This window comes from Nerophis lumbriciformis, linkage group LG31 (assembly GCF_033978685.3).
Source record: "Nerophis lumbriciformis linkage group LG31, RoL_Nlum_v2.1, whole genome shotgun sequence".
Classification (NCBI taxonomy): Eukaryota; Metazoa; Chordata; class Actinopteri; order Syngnathiformes; family Syngnathidae; genus Nerophis; species Nerophis lumbriciformis.
The window spans coordinates 20540330-20565188 of record NC_084578.2 but is presented as its reverse complement, the minus strand read 5'-3'; the positions used below and the strand labels follow the sequence as shown (position 1 = coordinate 20565188).

Below are 24859 nucleotides of genomic sequence, written 5' to 3'. Positions count from 1 at the left end.
AAGAGATTCTGACTGACCAGGGCACATCCTTTATGTCACGCACGTTAAAGGAACTATACGGGTTACTGGGAATTAAGGCCATCCGCACCAGCGTATACCATCCACAAACAGATGGGCTGGTGGAGAGATTAAATAAAACGCTGAAAACCATGATCCGTAAGTTTACGCACGAGGACAAACCAAATTGGGATAAATGGCTGGATCCCCTGATGTTTGCGATGCGGGAGGTACCCCAGGCCTCCGTAAGTTTTGCGCCTTTCGAACTATTATATGGCCGGAGGCCGCGCGGAGTTCTGGACATAATTAAAGAAAGCTGGGAGGAGGGTCCGAGCTCCAGCAAAAATGAAATTCAGTACGTCATGAACATGCGAGCAAAACTCCACACGATGGGGCACTTGTCACGCGAGAATTTGCTCCGCGCCCAGGAGCGTCAGCAGCGCGCGTATAACAAGGGGACCCAGCTACGGGAGAAAAAGTGCTTGTATTGCTTCCAACCTCAAGCTCCAAATTACTTGCAAAGTGGCAAGGGCCTTATGAGGTCACACGGCGAGTGGGTGATGTGGATTACGAGGTTCGACACCCGGATCGGGGCAGAGACAGAGAGCGGATGTTGCTAAGCTGCAGCGGCTTCTCTGATGTGTTCTCCTCTCGGCCCGGCCGTACAAATCTCATCCAGCATCATATTGAGACCAGCCCGGGGGTTACGATGCAGTCTCGGCCATACTGGCTTCCCGAACACAAACGCAAAGTAGTTCGGGAAGAATTAAAAACCATGCTTGAGTTGGGGGTAATAGAAGAATCCCACAGCACGTGGTGTAGCCCCATCGTTTTGGTAGGGAAGAAGGATGGGTCGGTGCGGTTCTGTGTGGATTTCCGCAAGGTGAATGAAATATCACGTTTTGACGCATACCCAATGCCTCGGGTCGACGAGCTCCTAGATCGGCTGGGCACTGCTTGTTTTTTCACGACACTGGATTTAACCAAGGGCTACTGGCAGATTCCCTTGTCACTGGAGTCCCGAGAAAAAACGGGCTTTTCCACTCCGGAAGGTTTATACCAATTTGTGACACTTTTGTTTGGTTTGTTCGGTGCGCCCGCCACGTTCCAGTGTCTCATGGACCGAGTGCTGCGCCCCCACGCGGCATACACGGCGGAATATCTGGATGACGTCATCATCCAGAGTACCGGCTGGGAAGAACACATGCGGCGGTTGGGGGCGGTGCTCGAGTCCCTGAGGCGGGTGGGTCTCACCGCCAACCCGGCAAAGTGTGCGGTTGGCCGGAGGGAGGTACAGTATCTGGGGTACTACTTGGGGGCGGGGCAGGTGCGGCCACAAGTAGACAAGACAGCGGCGATCGCAGCCTGTCCACCCCCCAAGACAAAAAAAGAGGTGAGGCAGTTTTTGGGTCTGGCGATATATTACCGCCAGTTCATCCCCCAGTTCGCGGACTTGACCAGCCCACTGACTGACCTCACCCGAAAAGGTGCTCCAGATCTGGTCCAGTGGACGGAGCAGTGCTAGCGGGTATTCGAGAAGGTAAAAAGAGCACTCTGCGAGGAGCCGGTACTGCGCATGCCTGACTTTACCATCCCTTGCTGTCTGCAGGCGGACGCGTCGGGCCGGGGACTGGGGGCGGTGCTGTTTCTACCCACTTTGAAAATGCATCTACTATGACCAGACAATACTGTTTTCCTTCACTCTTATTTAGTCCAATAAAATCCATGCATAGATGTTGGAACGTGTGTTGTGGTTTGGGGAATTGGCCTCGTTGTGGGCGCATATTCCCTTGTGGATTGTGCCTCGCACAGGTCATGCATGACCTACACACATTTTTTGAATAAGAATAAAAGCCGTAGGTAGTATAGTACTTCTGTATAAGGGTCATCATTCCTCCTGTTGAGACATGGCTCAATACTGCTGCCAATTGTCGGAGGCAGATATTTACATATATCCGAATTTAAGTTGTACTTCTTTCATTTATTAGTCATATTTGAAAACAGCTCGTCTTTTTTCATTTATTCTCTTGATGCTCTGTCAGCAAGCATACTATGTGTGATAACCTTGAGTTCTTTGGAATGTATTATGGCTAGGGAGTTGCGCTTTTGTTATGGCTAGGCAGGTGGAAGAAAAGAGAGGTTTTTGGCGTTGGGAAGAGAGACCATTTTGGGTGTGCGCGAGAGAAGGTTCTAGGGTTAGACTGGTCTCGATCTAAAATGTATGTTGTCAAAGCTTTGAGAATATATACAACAAAATACCTATTCTGTCTCTGGTGGTTTTTAAACTCAGCTTTAAAAGTCGGAAAGAACTTGGGAGCGGATTGTGACTTGAATTCCCTGGGAGGAAAAACTGGTCCAAAACGCAACAAATTGGGGGCTCGTCCGGGCGACACGCTGAGAATTGGACACCTCTTACACTCTTCTGGACAGACTCACTAGTGGCCAAACAAAAACAAGGTAAGCAGAGCCTTTTTCTAAAATCTGCTTTAGGAGTCTGTCTTGAAGTATGTAAGTCAAACACTGTTTGTACCCCAGACACAGAGTAGGTGTTTTGTACGAGACGGGGATGTGAGAGTGGACATTTTGATGGATTGATTGCATTTCTCCCTTGTCCGCCATTACATAAAAGCTGTAAATAAGTGGTCATCTCGCGCCATTGTGTCTCGACTACCGTGACGGGCAGTTTCATTGACGAATAAACTAATAGTTGGGTGTAGCTCACCCTGGGTCATTGGTCGTCGCCTAAACGAGTAAGGGTTTCCAGACCCTTCGTCTGGGACGAAAAATTCTGAGGTACAGGGTTTCCAGACCCTTCGTCTGGGACGAAAAATTCTGAGGTACAGGGTTTCCAGACCCTTTGTCTGGGACGAAAAATTCTGAGGTACAGGGTTTCCAGACCCTTCGTCTGGGCCGAAAAATTCTGAGGTAAAGGGGTTTCCAGTCTGGGACGAAAAATTCTGAGGTAAAAGACACAATGGCTACGGAGTGTGACAGACAGGAATGTGATGGCGGTGGGGGGGGGGGGGGGGGGGGGAGAAGTGTGATGAACCAACTGTTGTCAACAATGAAATTGGCAGGTAGAGTTTAAAAAGAAAAAAAGAGAAAAAAAGAAAAAAAGAAAAAAGGAGAACGTTTGAAAAATAAGGGTTAAGAGGAAGTTTACAATACTCGAAAAGTCGTGAACTCAAACGTTTGGTAAATAAAGAAAAGTAACTGGAAGTTTTATGGTAAAGTAAGACGCAGTAAGGAAAAAAAGAAAAAAAGAAAAAAAGGAGGCTCTGCTGGGAGACATTTTGAGATAAGAGATGTGTCGGTGTGACGAGGCTGTGTGACGTGCTGCACGTTGGACGTGGGCCGGAGAGGTGTGACACTGTTAGCATAGCATTGAGCTAGGATAGCATTGAACTAGGTTAGCATTGAGCTAGGTTAGCATCTGTAAAGTTTTATAAAGGGGAGAAGTGTGGTTCGGCTAATCACTTAGCACACGGCCTTGTGTGTGTTTGTGCCGCGCTATCAAAAATAACTGGCGCACAACACTGTGTGTGTGTGCATGTTGTGACTGGTTTGAATAAGCAGATGGAGGAACGAGAATAAAAACATGCTTTATTTTGTAGAATATCACGCACGACAGGAGGTCAGAGTGCACAAGTGAAGTGTAGCATGACAGCGTGCTCGAACCAACTGTTAGACAAATGATAGTTTAATTAACTTATAGATAATCTTTAATTGAATTAAAACGTTACTTAAATACACATGAAGTAGTACGAATAATCTTTGATTTAGGAGTATTGATTAACATTTAATGGGACAATTAATGCTGTGATTTTAAACGTGATATGCAAAATTGGACAGAGCAGGATGGTGGTAGAGTAACAAGGAAACAGAGGTGGGTAGAGTAGCCAGAAATTGTACTCAAGTAAGAGTACTGTTACTTTAGAGATTTATTACTCAAGTAAAAGTAAGGAGTAGTCACCCAAATATTTACTTGAGTAAAAGTAAAAAGTATGTTGTGAAAAAACTACTCAAGTACTGAGTAACTGATGAGTAACATACACACTCATATATATATATATATATATATATATATATATATATATATATATATATATATAGACATACATACATACATATACATTGATATATACAGTATATAATTTATAAGTATTTATTTTGCTGTTTTTGTTTACGTGTTAAAGGTGTTTTAATGAATATACATGCATGTTTAACATATAGATTCCTTTCTTTAATGAAGACTAGAATATAAGTTGGTGTATTACCTGATTCTGATGACTTGCATTGATTGTAATCAGACAGTCGTGATGATAACGTCCACGTTTTCAAATGGAGGAGAAGAAAAGTTCCTCCTTTCTGTCTAATACCACATGAAAGTGGTGGGTTTTTGGCATCCTATTTGTCCAGCTTCCATATTCGTTTTTATACACTTTACAAGAAATATATTGGCGTCAAACTCCGTAGCTTGCTAGCTTGTTTGCGCTGGCTTTCGGAGACTCTTGTTTTGAAAGCGCAGGCGCGATGGCGCGGCACTTTTATTGTGAAGACAGGAACGTCCTCATGTGCGGTCAGTCTTGAGGCTTTTGACGGTACGGTTGAAATAAAACAAGTATCTTTTTTCCCTCACACTTTTGATTGATTGATTGAAACTTTTATTAGTAGATTGCACAGTACAGTACATATTCCGTACAATTGACCACTAAATGGTAACACCCCAATAAGTTTTTCAACTTGTTTAAGTCAGGTCATGTGACCACCTGGCTCTGTTTGATTGGTCCAACGTCACCAGTGACTGCATCTGATTGGTGGAACGGAGTGAACGTCACCAGTGACTGTATTTGTTGAAACGCAGGCACTATGATAGACCAAAACAAACAAAGCTTGCATTAACAGATCGATAAAAATTAGTAGCGAGTAGCGAGCTGAATGTAGATAAAAGTAGCGGAGTAAAAGTAGCGTTCCTTCTCTATAAATATACTCAAGTAAAAGTAAAAGTATGTTGCATTAAAACTACTCTTAGAAGTACAATTTATCCCAAAAGTTACTCAAGTAGATGTAACGGAGTAAATGTAGCGCGTTACTACCCACCTCTGCAAGGAAACAACTACTTAAATTACAGATCGCTGAAGATGAAAAGTTAAAAGAACCAAAAGGTCAAAGATCAGCTAGCGTATATTCAGCAGTGGGTGACCTTGCTTTTGAGTCCCAGCAGGTGGAGGAAAGAAACCTCAACAGACGTGTGACCAGACGGTTGGACTCGGGTGGTGGACACGGTGCTTTAAGGCCAAGACAGGGTGAAAACTGTTTCATCTGTGACCAGCCGGGTCACTGGCAACGTGAATGTCCTAACTCCTCTGAACGAGACAGGCTCCCAATTGCAGCCAAAACATCATACAGGCATGGCAAAGGACGCCCAAGGCAGAAGCCCCAGCAGGAAATACAGACAGGCCCCCTGCTGGACATAAGTGTCAACGGACAATGTTATCAGTTTGTGATTGACACTGGTGCCACCCACTCATTTCTGAATGCAGAGGTACCAAATAAACTGTGTGCTTCCTTTTTGAAGGTCGAAGGCTTCGCTGAGGTCACAAGAATGTTACCGGTCACCAAACCTCTTCCGGTTCAGATTGCTGGACTCTCGCTGAAGCACCCCTTCGTGGTTGACCTGCACACACCTTGCCTAATTGGTAATGACCTCCTTTACAGACTGTACCCTGACATTCAATATCGCACAGAAGGAACCTTCCTGGTGTTACCTGACGGCTCAACCACCAAGCTGCGACACCACTACCAAAGCTCCTCCATGAGCTCCTACCACAGCCTGAAACACCAGAAATGGCTGACATCTCCAGCTGCTCTATCAGTGAAAACCCTGACTGACTGAGATGCTTCCGTGTGTACCGCCACCCGACTCGCCTCATGTTCATGCCAGGAGGCCTTTGACTCCTTTATATTTATATATGTTGGAACTCAAGGTGTGGCTGCTCATGTTGACATATATTTGCTACAACTAGCATAGTATAAGATGGACACAATTGCTGTCCCACATTGTTCCCTTGCTCTTTGCCCCGCCTACAAAACCAAAGACTTAGGTCCAATGATAAAACACGGCGTAACTGCCACTCATTGCACCGACACCCCAAAACCACATTTTCACATAGCTATGGGCTGCACTTTGGACACCCCGGCTGTAGGCTACGAGGAGCTAGCAGCTACACAACAGCTGAGCTAAAACGACACATTCTGCTTATTACAAACACACAGTCACCATGACAGAAGTCTGATAGAAAGTATTCAGTAACAAACGTGTCCGCATCATTCGACTTTCTACAACATGAGCTTGACTTAATTTGTTATTGTGGCCACCAGGCGTGGTGAAATGTCAAATTACTATTGCGAAAAGCATCCGCCATAAGGTTAGTGTTTTTCTAGTATTTGTGTCGATATAAATATAGGCATATTTTGAAGCTTTCACCATATTGAATAAGGTACATAAAATTTAGGATTTAGTTGAGTTTGAGTTATTTCTGATTTCGCTAAGGGGTCCCCTACCCTAATACCACCCTCCAGTGGTCCACAGAGACTGAAATGACTTTCATTGACCTCAAACATGACATGTCCTCCGCCCCTGCTCTTGCTGTACTTGACTATTAGCTGACCTTTTTCTTAGATGTTTCTGAAAGTGATAGTATTACTGACACAGTTCCTTTTTCAGAAACAGAAGGGGGAGGAGGAGAGGGTGGATTCAGACTTTTGGATTCAAACTCCGTACAACAAAATAGCTTTAACAATATTCCTGTGGGGAAGAAGTTATAACTAAATTGTTGTAAGTTTGTAAATTTAACTTGAAAATAACGATTTTGCACATCGATAGTAGTTTAGTAAATCAATTCGGAATATGGAGGAGGTGAGGGTGACCCGTGTATAGTTTTGACTTCATTGATATAATCAATCCGGTGAAAAGGGAAAAGATACTTGCTGAGTGGTGTTGACAATCACAGTGGTTGGCCGGAAGCAACCCCAACCTCAAAAGAGGATGCAAAATCAGTAATTAAATGGCTTGTGAATGACCTAATTCCCCGACATGGTTTCCCCAAAAAGATTAGGTCAGACAAAAGCACCCATTTTGAAATTACTCACTTAGCCTTGGTCGAAAATGCTCTTGGACTAGAACACAGGTTTGGTTTGGGGGTACCATCTTCAGTCCCAAGGTAAGGTTGAAAGGATGAACCAGAACATCAAAAACGAATTGGCTAAAATCTGTGCACAGACCAAATTGAATTGGATTGACATGTTGCAATTAGCTTTAATGATCATTCGAATGTCCGTGAATAAAACTGTTTTACCGCCCTTTGAGTTTTTCACCCTATGAACTGCATACAGGTCAGCCCCTTCCCAGGATCAACACCCCCCTGGAAGAAGGAATCAGCGTAAAACCAAAATGGTATTTTACACAAAATGCAGAATTTGTGTGCCAGTTCTTCTGTACAGATTCGAGGAAGACAGCCCTCCACTCCAGATTCCCTTCCGTCCACTGAGAGGGTCAAGATCAAGGTCATCAAACGCAAATGTACAGAGCCCAGGTGGAATGGTCCCTTCAAGGTCGTGGTACGGACGTCCCACGCCCTTCGACTAGCTGGTACAGGGGACACCTGGTACCACCTCTACCTCCGCACTCCCGAGGAGGAGCCTGCCACGGAAGGGGCCCAAAAGACGACGCTGAGAGACACCTCTCTCCGTTGAGCTGCCGTCTACCGTCGTGTAGATCTTCCAGATTTTCTACCTACAATACTCTGATCAACTTCAATATTGTATACCATTGATTGTGAGACCAGTCTATATGCTAGATGTTTCTTAGTTTTTCTTGCTTGCTTTCAGCATACTATTTGTGTCGTTACATTAAGTGAAAAGTTTGATGTTTATCCCTGTCTCATTACCTGAATTACCCTGATTTTGATTTCTGAAAGGCAGGATGTTATACCCAGTAGGATTCCCTGACGGACTGGTGTTTGGGCTTGCTCTACTGACCTTGTGTCTCAATTCTTCCTTCCCGACGAAAGTGACTGACACGTGTCTTAGAACGTACGGCGGACTTGAAATAGACTTGGTCAAGGGGGACAGCAAGACTTACTTTTCTGACCTGTGTAGTGTGATTAAGTGCGAGGGGAAAATTGGTTCTTACCGTGCTAGTAACCTCCATCTTTGTTACGACTCAAACCTGAACTATTGGTGTCGGATGCGGACAACATACTCTGGTAAGTGGTGCCCCTTATGGAAGCAGGTAACCCACAACACAGGGCCCTTAGACTACCATGACCCTTAATATGCCAACATACCTCCACAATTCAAAGTTATTCTGAGAGGGATGACCTTTCAGAGGAACTTTGATCGGTCCCAGAACCCCCTTTCCCCTACAATTGCCAGAACAGGTGTTATACCTAGTCCCTTTTATGTTGTTTTGGGGGTTGACCAGACAGGTACAGACCGTAAAGGAATTATTAAAATGAATGTCCTTGAGAGGGCGTTAACTACCTCTGCCCCCTTGAAGACCTGGTAGCTTTGACCTTAGGAGCAGGTGCAGGCAACCTGTGGCTTAGGTGGACGTCCCTTTCCCCACACTTACCCCGCCCCTTTTGAGTTGACTGACACTAATGGCTCAAACTGTCTTATCTCCTTGTTTTCTGAACCCACACCGCCAGGTTGTGATTTGTTGGTTAGTGTGCACCCTCCTGTTGACAATTTCACCCGACTTCTTCCCTTTGTGGCAATTTACAGGATCCCCTTCATCCCCCTACAAATTGGGTGACATTACCCCCTCCTGTTGCACCACCCTGATAGATGGCTCAAGGATAGGCCCTTGGGCACGAGCTGACTTATTCTGGTATTGTGGGGAGCACAGATTGTACATTAGAATCCCGACGTCAGCCGTTGGGCTTTGTGCTATGGTTAGACTGGTGACCCCAGTCACCCTAGAGGGTACCAAATTAACACCCCTTGGAACTCCTGTTTCAGCGGCCTCTCTAACTTCCCGCAGAGGACGCCATGTTTTATCTCGAAGGAGTGTAACGGGCTCCTTTGATTTGATGAGAAACCCTGAGGGTGTTTACTTTGATGCAATTGGACAACCAAGGAGGGTCCCACCACAACATAAATTGTGGTGTGAATCCTGTGCAGGTTTCGAGAACCTTCCTATAATTGGTGCTAATTTCCCTGTGACTGCTACTAAAAATGTAGAACGCATTAACTATGTTTTTTATAATCTGTTGAGACTGACCAACCTGACTCGTGATGCTGTTGAGGGGCTTGCTGAACAACCTGGGTTTGCTATGTCACTGAAGGGGGTCAGGCAAAGTGGTGACTTTCGAGAAATGCTAGTTTCCTTCCCGGAGAGTGACGACATTGACATAGATTCCATCCGTTTATCTCCCATGTAACTATGCTTTTAATTTTTACTAGCTTGCTCAAAGAGGGGCGTATTTTAGAAGTGTTGTTCTAGTGATAAAGATCTTTTTAGAAGATCTGAAGGGGGAATTGTCGGAGGCAGATATTTACATATATCCGAATTTAAGTTGTACTTCTTTCATTTATTAGTCATATTTGAAAACAGCTCGTCTTTTTCCATTTATTCTCTTGATGCTCTGTCAGCAAGCATACTATGTGTGATAACCTTGAGTTCTTTGGAATGTATTATGGCTAGGGAGTTGCGCTTTTGTTATGGCTAGGGAGGTGGAAGAAAAGAGAGGTTTTTGGCGTTGGGAAGAGAGACCATTTTGGGTGTGCGCGAGAGAAGGTTCTAGGGTTAGACTGGTCTCGATCTAAAATGTATGTTGTCAAAGCTTTGAGAATATATACAACAAAATACCTATTCTGTCTCTGGTGGTTTTTAAACTCAGCTTTAAGTGTCGGAAAGAACTTGGGAGCGGATTGTGACTTGAATTCCCTGGGAGGAAAAACTGGTCCAAAACGCAACACCACCTATACAGATTTTTTGGTAAGATTGGTTTATTGTCTGGACATACATAGATGTCTTCTTTGTTCAACGTGGCTCCGTTTTTTATCCATTTATATTTTTCTTTTGGAGTACTTTGTTGTTGCATGTCTTTTTGTTGCATGTATTTCTTCTTCTGCTGCTTGTTTTGCTGTATTGTCCGCAAGCGCATTACCTAGCGATATTGCGTCCGTTCCGTTGGTGTGTGCCGCACATTTGCATATTGCTATTTTAGCTGGTAGCTGTACCGTTTTTAATAATTATTTTAATAACTCTCCATGTGTTACAGGTTTTCCTGTTGACGTTATCATTCCTCTATTTTGCCAGAGTTGTGCAAATGTGTGCACTGTTGAGAATGCATATTGGCTATCTGTGTGTATTGTAACCTTTTGATCTTTCATTAATTTACATGCTTCTGTTAGTGTCACTAGTTCTGCAGCTTGCGCTGAGTAATTCAATGGTAATTTGAGAGCTTTCAACACTTTAGTTGCTGTGACAACCGCACATCCTGTTCTATTTTTTCCATCTTCCCCTTTTCGTGCAGACCCGTCTACAAACAGTACTTCTCCCTCCGTGAGAGGTTGGTCTTGTAAGTCAGGTCTGGGTTTAGATGTTTGTTCTCCCAACTGTTGACAGTCATGTGGTTCTCTGTCACTGGGGTCAGGAATTAATGTTGCTGGATTAAGTGTTGTGCATCTCTCTATTGTCAGATGTGGTTGAGATAGTAACGTTGCCATACAGGATAAGTGTCTAGCTGGTGATAAGAACGCTAGATTAGTTTGTAGTAATAGTGCTGACACAGCATGAGGCACTTTTAGGGTCAATGGGTGGAACAGTACAATTTGACTACTGCTATCAACTGCCATAGATGCTGCCACTACAGCTTGCACACAATGATGAAGTGTGCATGCTACACTGTCTAATTTAGATGAGAAGTCCTTTGTTTAGCGCCATGTTGTTGTAGCAACACGGATGTCATAAAATGGCCTCTGCAGTCTACCATTTGTATGAACGGTTTGCTATAGTCTGGTAAGGCTAACGTTGTGCTGGACACTAATGCTCTTTTTATTTCACAGAATGCTGCTTCAGCTTTTGGATTCCACTTTACAGGTGATGACATTTTTAGATCTTTTTTATACATTAATTTACTTAATGGAGCTACTATTTCAGCGTAATTTGGTATCCAACTTCTACAGTAATTAGTTCACCCTAGAAATGACATCATTTGCTTCTTTGCTTGTGGTTTTGGTGCTTGTAGTACTGCTGTTTTTCAGCTTTCCACAATAGTGCGTCCATTTTTGTTTAGAGAATGTCCTAGATACTTTACTTCTGTTTTGCATAATTGGACTTTTGTTTTGCTTACTTTGTGTCCTTCACTATGTAGATGATTTAATATTGCTAATGTATCTTTTCTACAGGTTTCCTTATCCGGTGATGCTAATAATAATACGTCAACTACGTATATCAGGACTTGACTTCCTCCTGGAGGGTAAAATTTGGACATGCTTGCATGCATTGCTTGTGAATAGATTGTCGGACTTTCTGCATACCCTTGAGGTAGTCTTGGGGACTTGGCGGTGGGTCGCCAGATCAAGTGTCCCCGCAACCAGCGAGGGAGAGTCAGGTGGCGGCGACTTTGAACGCCGCTACACTTGGCGAGGCGGGCGACCAGGGAACGGCCACATCCGTGGCCGACGGGGAGGTGGGCGCGTCGTCGTCGAGGCAGGCGTGGAAGCAGCGGATGTCGTCGAGGCAGGCGTGGAAGCAGCGGATGAGGCAGGCGCGGAAGCAGACGACGAGGCAGGCATGGAAGCAGCAGCAGACGAGTCAGGCGTGGAAGCAGCAGCAGACGAGGCAGGCGTGGAAGCAGCAGACGATGTCCTCTCTCGCTCTTCGGTCGCAAGACATGACCTGCCTAGCTGCATGGGTGTCACAGAGGCGGATGCTGATCGAGGCATTATGGCAGGGTGAGCTGGAGAAGCATTGGAGACAGAGACGGAGATCGCGAAAGTCCGTGTCTCAGCAAGGGCAGGTTTGGTGTAAGCGTTGGGGACTCTTTGTGCTCGCTCAACAAGGTGTTCTCTCAACCTGTGGTCCATTAGGAGAGCAAGCTCAATGAGAGCACTGTAGGACGTTGATCGGTCCCGTAGTAAGCTGTCCTTCACTGCCTCGCTGAGTCCCCGCCTGTACGCGCTCTGCAGAGCCTTGTCCCCCCACCCACTGTCAGCAGCTAGGATACGGAACTCGGGGGTGTATTCTGCGACAGAGCGAAGCCTTGCTGTATAGAATGGAGCCGGGAGTTAGCCTCCCCACCGTCCTCAGGATGGTCAAATACCAGAGGTGGGACCAAGTCATTGTTTTGCAAGTCACAAGTAAATCTCAAGTCTTTGCCCTCAAGTCCGAGTCAAGTCCCGAGTCAAGACAGGCAAGCCCCGAGTCAAGTCCAAAGTCAAGACTGGAAAGTCTCAAGTCAAGTCCTACATTTTGAGTTTTGAGTCCTTTCAAGTCCTTTTAACCACAGACTAATATATTAACACAGATTGTGTATGCTTTTCAAACGCTGTATTTATTTATTAAAACAAGTGCATTTTAAATTGCAGGAAATAAAATTGTGCTGACATTGCACTTTATAATAGCACTACTAACCAGTCATTTTAAACATTAACTCATTCCTTTACAGAACAAACACATTGAAAAATAAAGTGCAAATGTACTTATTTGTACAAAAGTGTTAACATTGAAAAAACATGACATATACGTGAACATAACAAAAAAGTTGTACTTTTTATATGTCAGGGCCCTATGCTGCATTGCATTTGCAAAAGACCAAATTAGCCAAGAGTCTGTCAGTCATTTGTGCACGATGGGGGCGTAGTATGATGCCACCATGGCTGAAAACTCGCTCCACTGGAGCACTGGAGGCAGGCACTGCCAAGACTCTCATGGCCACTCGGAACAGTGAAGGAAGAGTCTTCATGTTCAATGCCCAGAACAAAAGGGGGAGAGAGTTGTTTTGGGTTGGTGCACTACTTGTAAGTGTATCTTGTGTTTTTTATGTTGATTTAATTAAAAAAAGAAAAAGAAAAAAATTATTTCTTGTGCGGCCCGATACCCAACCACCGGGCCGCGGCCCGTGACCTTCGATCCCTCAGGCTGTACTGCATCAACAAGCGACATCAGTGTGTAAAGGATATCACCACATGGGCTCAGGAACACTTCAGAAACCCACTGTCAGTAACTACAGTTGGTCGCTACATCTGTAAGTGCAAGTTAAAACTCTCCTATGCAAGGCGAAAACCGTTTATCAACAACACCCAGAAACGCTGTTGGCTTCGCTGGGCCTGAGTTCATCTAAGATGGACTCATACAAAGTGGAAAAGTGTTCTGTGGTCTGACGAGTCCACATTTCAAATTGTTCTTGTAAAATGTGGACGTCGTGTCCTCCGGACCAAAGAGGAAAAGAACCATCCGGATGTTATAGGCCCAAAGTTGAAAAGCCAGTATCTGTGATGGTATGGGGGTGTATTAGTGCCCAAGACATGGGTAACTTACACATCTGTGAAGGCGCCATTAATGCTGAAAGGTACATACAGGTTTTGGAGCAACATATGTTGCCATCCAAGCATCATTACCATGGACGCCCCTGCTTATTTCAGCAAGACAATGCCAAGCCACGTGTTACATCAACGTGGCTTCATAGTAAAAGAGTGCGGGTACTAGACCTGTCCAGACCTGTCTAACCATGGAAAATGTGTGGCACATTATGAAGCCTAAAATACCACAACGGAGACCCCCGGACTGTTGAACAACTTAAGCTGTGCATCAAGCAAGAATGGGAAATAATTCCACCTGAGAAGCTTAAAAAATGTGTCACCTCAGTTCCCAAACGTTTACTGAGTGTTGTTAAAAGGAAAGGCCATGTAACACAGTGGTGAACATGCCCTTTCCCAACTACTTTGGCACGTGTTGCAGCCATGAAATTCTAAGTTAATTATTATTTGCAAAAAAAAAAAAAAGTTTATGAGTTTGAACATCAAATATCTTGTCTTTGTAGTGCGGCCCGGTGGTTGGGGACCCCTGAGGTAAACAACCAACAGTATGTCAGAAAGCTAGCTAAAACGGTACACATATTCATAATATAGTATACATTTTAACTGACCTTTATTTTACTATTTTTGTCTTTTTTTAGGTGGCTAAAATACGCGGTGCTGCTGACCAGGCCCGGCCCTAACCAATCTGGCGCCCTAGGCAAGATTTTAGGTGGCGCCCCCCCACATCGGCAGTGAAGTGTATATACTCACAAGAAACCGAATAGCTTTGTCTTTGACCTTTTTTTTACTTAAAGAAAGCAAATTAACAATCAGAATAGTTAACAAGATAAAAAAAATATGAATAAATAAATGAATGCAAAAAATAAAAAATGAATGTATGAAATACAATATTTTTTACATACATATTGCTTAATTTACATTAATGATGTGCACTTTAACAACTAGGCTTACAACTATACCTAATATATAAAGGGGTGGAAAAGTGACTACTACCTGCAGGGCAAACATTAGCTAACCAGAAGGCAATAACAATGTAAACAAAAAACACCTGCTTAAAAGATCTAATACAAATGTCCCTGAGGAATGTAAGGTGGGAGTACTGTAATTACCTAACGTTACATTATTATTTTCCATAACAATTTAGCCCCCTCCACAATATTAACCCGACGTTAAAACAGAACTAGCTATTTATTGATTAGCAATTGCCGAATCATCTAACATTAGCTTAATGCTAAAAAGCCAGGTTACTATCACATTCTGTAACAGACAAATAATTTCATGTAGGCTAACGTTACCTACCTGCTACCTCTTGTCTTTTTCTCGTTTCTCCTCCTCTTCTTTTCTCTTTTTTCTTCCCTGGGCACCTGACAGTTTTGGCCGTTTTGACATCTTGTGTTGATTTTTTGATGTGGTGACGTCCAAAAAGAGTCATGATACGGGAAGGGAGGGGGCGGGGGGGCGTAATGTTGTAACAAATAATATTTCTATTATATAGGCTTTACTTTGCATTTTAATTAACGTGGGATTATTTTTTGTATTTAGAAATAATAGTACCAACTTTTTTTTTTTTTTCTCCAACATTTGTGGCACTGATGGACGGCGCCCTTAGCATTTGCCTATACGGCCTATGCCACGGGCCGGCCCTGCTGCTGACCGCCGTCTAACGTTACGTGTGATATATTGACTAACGTAACCCTGCTTAGAAAAAATCACTGAACAAAAAGTATGAATAAGGTAGTGAACTGCAACAGATTCCCGTGTTTGCAATAACGTTATAACGTTAGCAGTGAGTTTACAGCCTCACTGATTTAACTACACAGCAAATAAAAGTCACGTTACTTAGCCAATAAACGTTATCTTACATTCAAAACTTACCGTTCTTTGTGCAACTTCAAATGCCGGACGAAGTTGGAAGTTGTTGCCTCTCCATCAGTAATTTTCGAACCGCATGTGTTGCATACTGCAAACCGTTTTGTGTTGACCACCTCGTAATTTTTATACCCAAACAAAATTATTTTAGGTATCATTTTTTGTTCACTGGCGTGTGGTTTGGACATGTCTTCTTCGTTGGTTGTCCTGCAATTTGATTGGATGAATGTTGTGTGATGAAAACAAAGTAGATCTAATTTGATTGGCTGTTGTACTGAGAGCACACCAGCTGACACACGCAACGCTGATAGACAAGTACACAATGAAAAATACGGAGCGCTCCCGAATAACTTTTTCATCTTTGGGTTTTGGGGAAAGTAGCAAGTCATGTCAAGTCATGTCAATTCAAAAGGCTCAAGTCCAAGTGAAGTCACAAGTCATTGATGTTAAAGTCTAAGTCGAGTTGCAAGTCTTTTTACATTTTGTCAAGTCGAGTCTAAAGTCATCAAATTCATGACTCGAGTCCACACGTCTGTCAAATACCACCCTGAACTGTCATCTGCAGTCTTCTTCAGAGGCAAGTGACAATAATCAGCACCCATGGCAACAAAGAAACAAACCAGTGTGCTGAAACAGAACCAAATCAACAACTAAGGAAATACTAAATATAAACAAAACATGATCCGACCCACGGATCATGACAATAATTAGCAGGGTGAATATTACATTTGTATTAATTAAGAGAGAAGGTTAAAACATTGCAATTCAGTAATATGAAAACCATTAACATGTAATGTACAGAAGCATTTATTCAGGTAGAAATATCACAAATAACAGCTAGGATAGGCTCCAGCTCCCTCGTTTCCCCAAAAGGGATAAACTGCAGAAAATGGATGATTGGATATTACAAAAACATATTTGACATTGAACTGTGATGAGATGGCAACTTGTCCAGGGTATACGCCGCCTTCCGCCCGATTGTAGCTGAGATAGGCTCTAGCTCCCCCCGCGACCCCGAAAGGAATAAGCGGTAGAAAATGGATGGATGGATGGATCTTTGACATTGAAAGCGGGATCATAACAATCAACATTTTGTGTTATCTATGCATGAAACTGTTATCTAAACATGGAAATGTAGCTCCTCCTCTGAATGCAAGGGCTTCTAAAGCAGGAATATAAATGATTTATTTCTACAAAATACAAAATCTGGCGAGACACCAACACACTCATGGTAGGGATGATGTTCGAAACCGGTTCTCCCGATTGTTCGATAAGAAAAGAACAGATTCCATGGATTTGAATCCTTTTTTGAGAACCAGTTCCCGTTATCAAAGACCATAGGGCCCACCATATTAAAATGTGCCGTGTCAGTTACGGGTGCTATTTCTGTATTTAACGCATAAATAAGGCGCATCGTAATTTTGGGCGCAGGCATGGTTAAACATACGCTAGCTTAAAACATACGCAATCTTAAAACATACGCAATCTTAAAACATACGCAATCTTAAAACATACCCTAGTTTAAAACATACGCTAGCTTAAAACATACGCGAGCATGCACGGACGCTGTTTTAAAAAGGCAGCAGGAGCAAAGCTGAGTTCGGTTGTACTTTATTGAAGTATTTATCAATGTACTCACATTATTTTTTGATCAATCCTCATCCACAAATCTATCAAAGTCCTCATCTTCTGTGTCCGAAATGAACAGCTGGGCAAGTTCTCCATCAAAGACGCCAGATTCCCTCTCCTCATTTTCAAAGTCAGTCTCGTTGTCCATTAGCATAGCAAGCTAGCACAACAGTAAAAGCCAACTTCTCTTGCCCCGTTGTGCGTATCGATTCGCTACCGTGCCGGTCCCTTTTTCTCCACAGTGTGCGTCACCGGGATGTCGAAAGTGAGCGGCACCTCGTCCATGTTGGTGATGTGTTTGTCGGCAATTTTTTTTATTTACAACGCACATAGCAGCACGAGATGCTCACTGGGGGCGTGCCTTTAGCGTCCTCTCTCACCTGAAACCTTCACTCTACAACGGCCGCACGCTGTCCTCAGTCACGTCCGCTTTTCCTCCATATAAACAGCGTGCCGGCCCAGTCATATAACATCTATGGCTTTTGGAACTCAGTATACACACAACAACCTATCTGGATTCGATAAGATATTCGATAAGGAATCGGTTCAATAAGAGGATTCGATAATGGGCTCGAACTCGATAATTTCTTAACGAACATCATCCCTACTTCATGGTGTTAAAACTTGAACAATTATCTGTCTAGGGTACACTTATTAATGATGAAAAATTATATACAGCTGCGATTAATCGCGATTAATTTTGTGTTAACTATCAACAATGCAATTATTATTCAAAGATATTTTAATTGTTTGACAACCGCAGTATTTAAGTATATATATATATATATATATATATATATATATATATATATATATATATATATATATATATATATCAGTGACGTGCGGTGAGGTTGATGGCTGGTGAGGCACTGACTTCATCACAGTCAGATTTACAAACATATGAACCCTAAAGAGTATCTTATTCACCATTTGATTGGCAGCAGTTAATGGGTTATGTTTAAAAGCTCATACCAGCATTCTTCCCTGCTTGGCACTCAGCATCAAGGGTTGGAATTGGGGGTTAAATCACCAACAATTATTCCCGGGCGCGGTGCCGCTGCTGCCCACTGCTCCCCTCACATCCCAGGGGGTGAGCAAGAAGATGGGTCAAATGCAGAGGACAAATGTCACCACACCTAGTGTGTGTGTGACAATCATTGGTACTTTAACTTAACTTTAACTTTACACATACAAACTGTAGCACACAAAAAAAGCACATTTAATAAAAAAAAACGTTTTTATGGTCTTACCTTTACTTATAAGTGCGGGAACAGTGGTGTTCGTGTTGGAGAAGTTGTGAATGAATGAAATATGAAATCCGTGCTGCAGTCTGCAGGTGTACCTAATGCTGTGTCCCTGCAATCGTTCACGGCTCCTGCGGCGCGAGCATTGTTGTTTTTGCACTTTTTGGCTTCTTGTTAAGTGACTTTTTTTGGGTGGATTCGGTCTTGCACGTGGAGGGTTTGGGTGTGGGCTTTGGTTGGTGTGGCGTTCCCGTCGGGGGGTGCAGTCTGCGGCGGAGGAGGTGCATTAACCAGCACCAGGAGGCGGGATTACGCAAGCCTCACACAGTGCGTCTTCGCAGCAGTTTTATGATTGTTCAGCACAAGAAATACGTTACACACATACAGTTGTTGACAAAATACACTGTACATTATACACCTCAGCTATCTAAACTATGGAAATGTATAATATAATTCATATAGCAATTCGGTCTCACTGCACATCAGGCCAGCAGTTAGCCGAGTCCGCAATCCATGGTGAGGCACAATTGAGTGACGTGCCTCAACTGGCTGCGGATCACCGCACCACCTCTTCTCAGTATTTGAACGACAAATGTGAAAATTCAGCGATTTTGAATAAAAACAATCTAAAACTGGTGAAGTTAAATGGAAAATAACTTTATAGTATAATCACTGGATACATATAACAATTTAATACATTTTTTTTTTAACATTTTTTTTCTTTCCATGATGGCAGGTGAGGCCTCGCCGCACCCGCCCGCCATCCGCCACCCGCCCGTTGTTATATATCTAATATAGACGATGGAAGGCATTAGTGAGGTTATAAAGCTTTTGCCTGTTAAAGAAAGGAGACTGATCCAATGTAGCAGAGACATTCAATGCGTGCCACGCTGTCACGGCCCAGATGCACACCAGTGCGCAATCATCTGGGAGCCGCGCTGAGCGCACCTCCAAGCGCGCTCGCGCCACTCAAACTGCTGCAGGCAGCTGCTTTCTATCTTGTTTTAACATCCTGTCGCACTCTTCTGGGATCACGGCGGCCGAAACTGCTCATGCTCAGGGTGTTTGTGGAGATTCGGGGTTTTGCACAAATGTGATGCACCATGTTAGATGTCCCGGTTTTGTGACTGTCGTAGACATAAACAGCGTCGCAGCTCTTGCAAATCACGTAGCCAGCATTACTATCATCCTGATTTACAACCTCATAAAAACGAGTCCACGCTGAACTTTTCTGGCCTTTTTTTCCCCTGGTCTTTAGTATTCCCTTTTTTAGTTTGTCGCGTACCACGTTTGCTGCCGGCGTTGCTATCTCTTTTTTTTTTCTTCTTCTGTTGTGGCATGCTGCAGGTGCCTGCTCGTTTTTCGTATGTGGGTAACAACATTTAACTATGTATATATATTTCCGAATTGGTTTAACTGCCACCCGTCTGAATCTATTTAAAATCAATTTTTTTTTTTTTTTCAACCGCCCGACCCGACCCGCGGATAAAATCTAATTTTTTTTTTATTTCAACCGCCCGACCCGCGGATAATCCGCGGACTCCGCGGTTGTGTCCGCAAACCGCGCATCTCTAATATATATATACTTGCTTCAAGCACACCTGTGAAGTGAACTGCCAAGAGTGTATATATATATATATATATATATACATATATATTTATATATATATATACTTGCTTCAATCACACCTGTGAAGTGAAATGCCTAGAGTATATATATATATATATATATATATATATATATATATATATATATATATATATATATATATATATATATATGTAAATGTATACATATATATATATACATATGTACATATATATATATATATATGCATATATATATATATATATATATATATATATATATATATATATATATATATATATATATATATATATATATATATATATATATACACACATACATACATACATCATATTATTTTCATGTCATATAATGCTCCTTCCAGTGCTGATGTTTTTAGTTTTAGTTTGTATCCAATCAGAATTCAGCTAGCTTATGTTGCCATGCTGTACCCAATCTGCCAGATGCCTTTAGAATCAACAATGCTGGCGCCCGTACACTGTAAGTGAAAGGGACATAGAGATGATAGACAGTTGCGACAGCCAATTAGATCACGAGTTGTCGTCAGTAAGGCCTTCTAGCTGGCCTCATGTTGAACGTGACATTTATGTGCCCTGTGATTGGATACTCACCGTTAGTGGATTAATTTGAGAACACATATAGAGTTGATAGACAGTTGCGATAGCCAATCAGATCACAAGTTGTTGACAGTAGATGTTCTGTTACAACTAAACTCCTGTCGTAAAAGTGTGTCATGCTTGTCATTTAATTAACATTGTTACATGTGTATTTTTCGCCATCATGTGGTCAGGGCAGTTAATATATCTTTGAAAAGTGTGTACTTTGAATCAAACTTTATAGACCGGAAGTTGCATAAGCCAAGCAGAGAAATTTACGGTATATGTTTTAGATGCCGATGCGTTTTAATTGATTTTTAAATGCGCCAGAAAATAACCCGATATGTATACTGTTGACATTTTCACCAGTAGGGTGTAAATGTGTTGCTGTATAGTATTTCTCCAGCAATGATCATGTAGTGACATCAATTACGGTATTTTGAGAGGTAATCATTGAAGTCGGACATCACTAAAGGCCTTGGTGGGAAACGCACGGCCTGCCACTGCATATATATGTGTACAAACGTTTCCATATGAGATGGGAAATTGTGTTAGATGTAAATATAAATGGAATACAATGATTTGCAAATCATTTTCAACCTATATTCAGTTGAATATGGGTTGAAAACATATTTGATGTTCAAACTGATTAACATTTTTTTTTGCAAATAATCATTAACTTTAGAATTTGATGCCAGCAACACGTGACAAAGAAGTTGGGAAAGTTGGCAATAAATACTGATAAAGTTGAGGAATGCTCATCAAACACTTATTTGGAACATCCCACAGGTGAATGGGCAAATTTGGAACAGTTGGGTGCCATGATTGGGTATAAAAATAGATTCCATGAAATGCTCAGTCATTCACAAACAAGGATGGGGCGAGGGTCACCACATTGTCAACAAATGTGTGAGCAAATTGTTGAACAGTTTAAGAAAAACCTTACTCAACCAGCTTTTGCAAGGAATTTAGGGATTTCACCATCTACAGTCCGTAATATCATCAAAGGGTTCAGAGAATCTGGAGAAATCACTGCACGTAAGCAGCTAAGCCCGTGACCTTCGATCCCTCAGGCTGTACTGCATCAACAAGCGACATCAGTGTGTAAAGGATATCACCACATGGGCTCAGGAACACTTCAGAAACCCACTGTCAGTAACTACAGTTGGTCGCTACATCTGTAAGTGCAAGTTAAAACTCTCCTATGCAAGGCGAAAACCGTTTATCAACAACACCCAGAAACGCTGTTGGCTTCGCTGGGCCTGAGTTCATCTAAGATGGACTCATACAAAGTGGAAAAGTGTTCTGTGGTCTGACGAGTCCACATTTCAAATTGTTCTTGTAAAATGTGGACGTCGTGTCCTCCGGACCAAAGAGGAAAAGAACCATCCGGATGTTATAGGCCCAAAGTTGAAAAGCCAGTATCTGTGATGGTATGGGGGTGTATTAGTGCCCAAGACATGGGTAACTTACACATCTGTGAAGGCGCCATTAATGCTGAAAGGTACATACAGGTTTTGGAGCAACATATGTTGCCATCCAAGCATCATTACCATGGACGCCCCTGCTTATTTCAGCAAGACAATGCCAAGCCACGTGTTACATCAACGTGGCTTCATAGTAAAAGAGTGCGGGTACTAGACCTGTCCAGACCTGTCTAACCATGGAAAATGTGTGGCACATTATGAAGCCTAAAATACCACAACGGAGACCCCCGGACTGTTGAACAACTTAAGCTGTGCATCAAGCAAGAATGGGAAATAATTCCACCTGAGAAGCTTAAAAAATGTGTCTCCTCAGTTCCCAAACGTTTACTGAGTGTTGTTAAAAGGAAAAGCCATGTAACACAGTGGTGAACATGCCCTTTCCCAACTACTTTGGCACGTGTTGCAGCCATGAAATTCTAAGTTAATTATTATTTGCAAAAAAAAAAAAAAGTTTATGAGTTTGAACATCAAATATCTTGTCTTTGTAGTGCATTCAATTGAATATGGGTTGAAAAAGATTTGCAAAATATTGTATTCCGTTTATATTTACATCTAACACAATTTCCCAACTCATATGGAAATGGGGTTTGTATATATATATATATATATATATATATATATATATACTGTATATATATATATTTGTACGTGTAAGTATATGTATGTGTGCCTTCATTGTTTGCCGCCTGCTAGCACTTTTCACTGTCGTTTTACAAAAGGATTTTTGATGATGATAAAAATTCCCAAAACAGTGCAGTTTTCCTTTAAAACTTACTTAAGCCTCAGTTTCGAACCATTTGACGGCCCTTGAAAGCACCACAGTTATATGCATTCAGATGCTGCCACAGACAAACGTGTATTTTTCTCTTTCTTCTATCACCTCATCCTTCCTCCCATTGTCTGTGTGAATGCATAAATATGTTTTTTTAATTTTTTTTTTTTATTTCTACGTCATCAAACCGATGGCGTCTGAACGAAAGAAAGAAAAAAAACATCTTTAAAACTGAATAATACATTTTGAAATGTCACACCTGTGAGGTGGCTGGATTATCTTGACAAAAGAGAAGGGTTCAGAACACAGATTTTGACAAATAGGCCTTTTGTGCCCATAGAAACTAGTTAGAGCTATCTCTAAATATTTCTCAGTAATTTAGTTTGGCTCATAAAAGATGGGAGCAAAAACAAAAGTTTTACATTCTGGTCAAGTCAGTTTGTGTGAAGGTAAGCACACCTCACCATTCATCTTTCACCATTAAACATCATTAATATTATGATTATAATTATTTTTCAATGACCCCTATTGCAACCACAAGCATAACATGTAATCATGACATCATACTCTTAATCACTGTTTGGGTTTGCTTGAGGGAGGTTCAAAGGGGTGTATGAAAACTAATAAGATGTATAAAGCATAGGGCTGAGACAGATATCTGCCAGGGCTCCAGCTTCTCATCTCTTCTTCTAAATGATAGAGACAAAGGACCAATCCGAGTACTGCTTTCCACAACTCCTCAACATATCCTGCAGGAAGGAAACGTCTCATTGGTCTGAAGGTGTTCGTTGGAGTGTTCTGTTGTACAGCATCTGCATCTTCACAGTGGTTCTCAACCTGCTGGTCATCATCTCAATCTCCCATTTCAGGCACTTATCCTTTTTCAAGGCTCACAGCAACATGTTCCTAATGTAGCCTGTTGCATGACATCTATACTGTTTTTCAATGTGTCGTTTTCAGTGTCCTATCTTATTTTCTGTGTAAATTGTGGTGAACTATGTCTTTAATCCTCTTTAGTCCACTCCGGACTTATGTTGTCTTCTTTATTTCTATGTCTCCAGGCAGCTCCACACTCCCACCAACTTCCTTCTCCTGTCTCTAGCTGTCTCTGACTTTCTGGTGGGCCTTCTGGGGATCCCGCAAGGAATCCTGCAACAAACATCCTGTTGGCATTTTGGTGACGTTTTTTGTTCTCTGTATAATTTACTGTCCTTCATAGCAACTTCTGCCTCAGTAGGAAACATGGTGCTGATATCAGCGGATCGTTATGTTGCTATTTGTGATCCTCTGCATTATAACACCAAAGTCAGTGTAAAAACAGTTCAACTTTGTGTTTGTCTCTGTTGGTTCTTTGCTCTCCTCTACAACAGCATCATTTTGAAAGATCAGCTGGCTCATCCTGGAAAGTATCAGTCCTGCTATGGAGAGTGCGCTGTTATTTTTGACAACAATGCAGGAAATGTTGATGTCGTTGTGACCTTTGTCCTTCCTTTCAGCATCATCGTCACTCTGTACATGAGAGTGTTTGTGGTCGCTTTGTCTCAGGCCCGAGCCATGCGCTCTCATGTTACATCAGTCAAAGTTCAGCATTTTGTTCCAGTAAGAGCAAAGAAGTCAGAGTTGAAGGCAGCCAGGACTCTTGGTATCCTTGTCCTTGTCTTCCTAATGTGTCTCTGCCCATTTTACATTGTCCATTTGGGAGCCGACAGAAAATTTATGCATCATTTTGCAAAATATGGTCCATTACTCTTTCACTTCAACTCCTTTTTAAACCCTTTGATATATGCCTTGTTTTATTCTTGGTTTAGAAGAGCCATAAGACTTATTCTCACTCTGCACATACTGCAGCCTGGCTCCAGGCAGAGCAACGTACTGTAAAATCAACGATTGACACATGAACACATTAATCAGTTAACCAGTTGTTTAATGTCATTCAGCAGTGTTTTTTTATCCTGCACTACCATGAGCTTATGTAACGAAATTTCGTTCTTATCTGTGCTGTAAAGTTCACATTTGAATGACAATAAAAAGAAAGTCTAAATCTAAGTCTAAGTCTCTAAGTCAGTGTTTAGGCCAACATCATTTTATGCACTCGGCACATT

The 24859-nt window shown here is 42.3% G+C and overlaps 1 protein-coding gene across 1 annotated transcript; it reads left to right on the top strand.

Annotated features, from left to right (window-relative positions):
• Positions 1-11913: 11913 nt before the first annotated feature.
• Positions 11914-24635, top strand: LOC133574235 (trace amine-associated receptor 1-like). Its single transcript, XM_061926332.1, has 2 exons — positions 11914-11964; positions 23819-24635. Exons 1-2 carry the CDS (start codon positions 11921-11923, stop codon positions 24633-24635), a joined length of 861 nt encoding a protein of 286 aa, XP_061782316.1. The 5' UTR covers positions 11914-11920.
• The last annotated feature ends 224 nt before the right edge of the window (positions 24636-24859 follow it).

What these genes read in the sequence shown, in the direction of transcription:
- LOC133574235 (XM_061926332.1), top strand. Translation starts at nt 11,921, where the DNA reads ATGGGTGTCACAGAGGCGGATGCTGATCGAGGCATTATGGCAGG. An exon ending in GATCGAGGCATTATGGCAGG is followed by an intron (nt 11,965 to 23,818) that starts GTGAGCTGGAGA and finishes CTATGTCTCCAG; the next exon opens with GCAGCTCCACACTCCCACCA.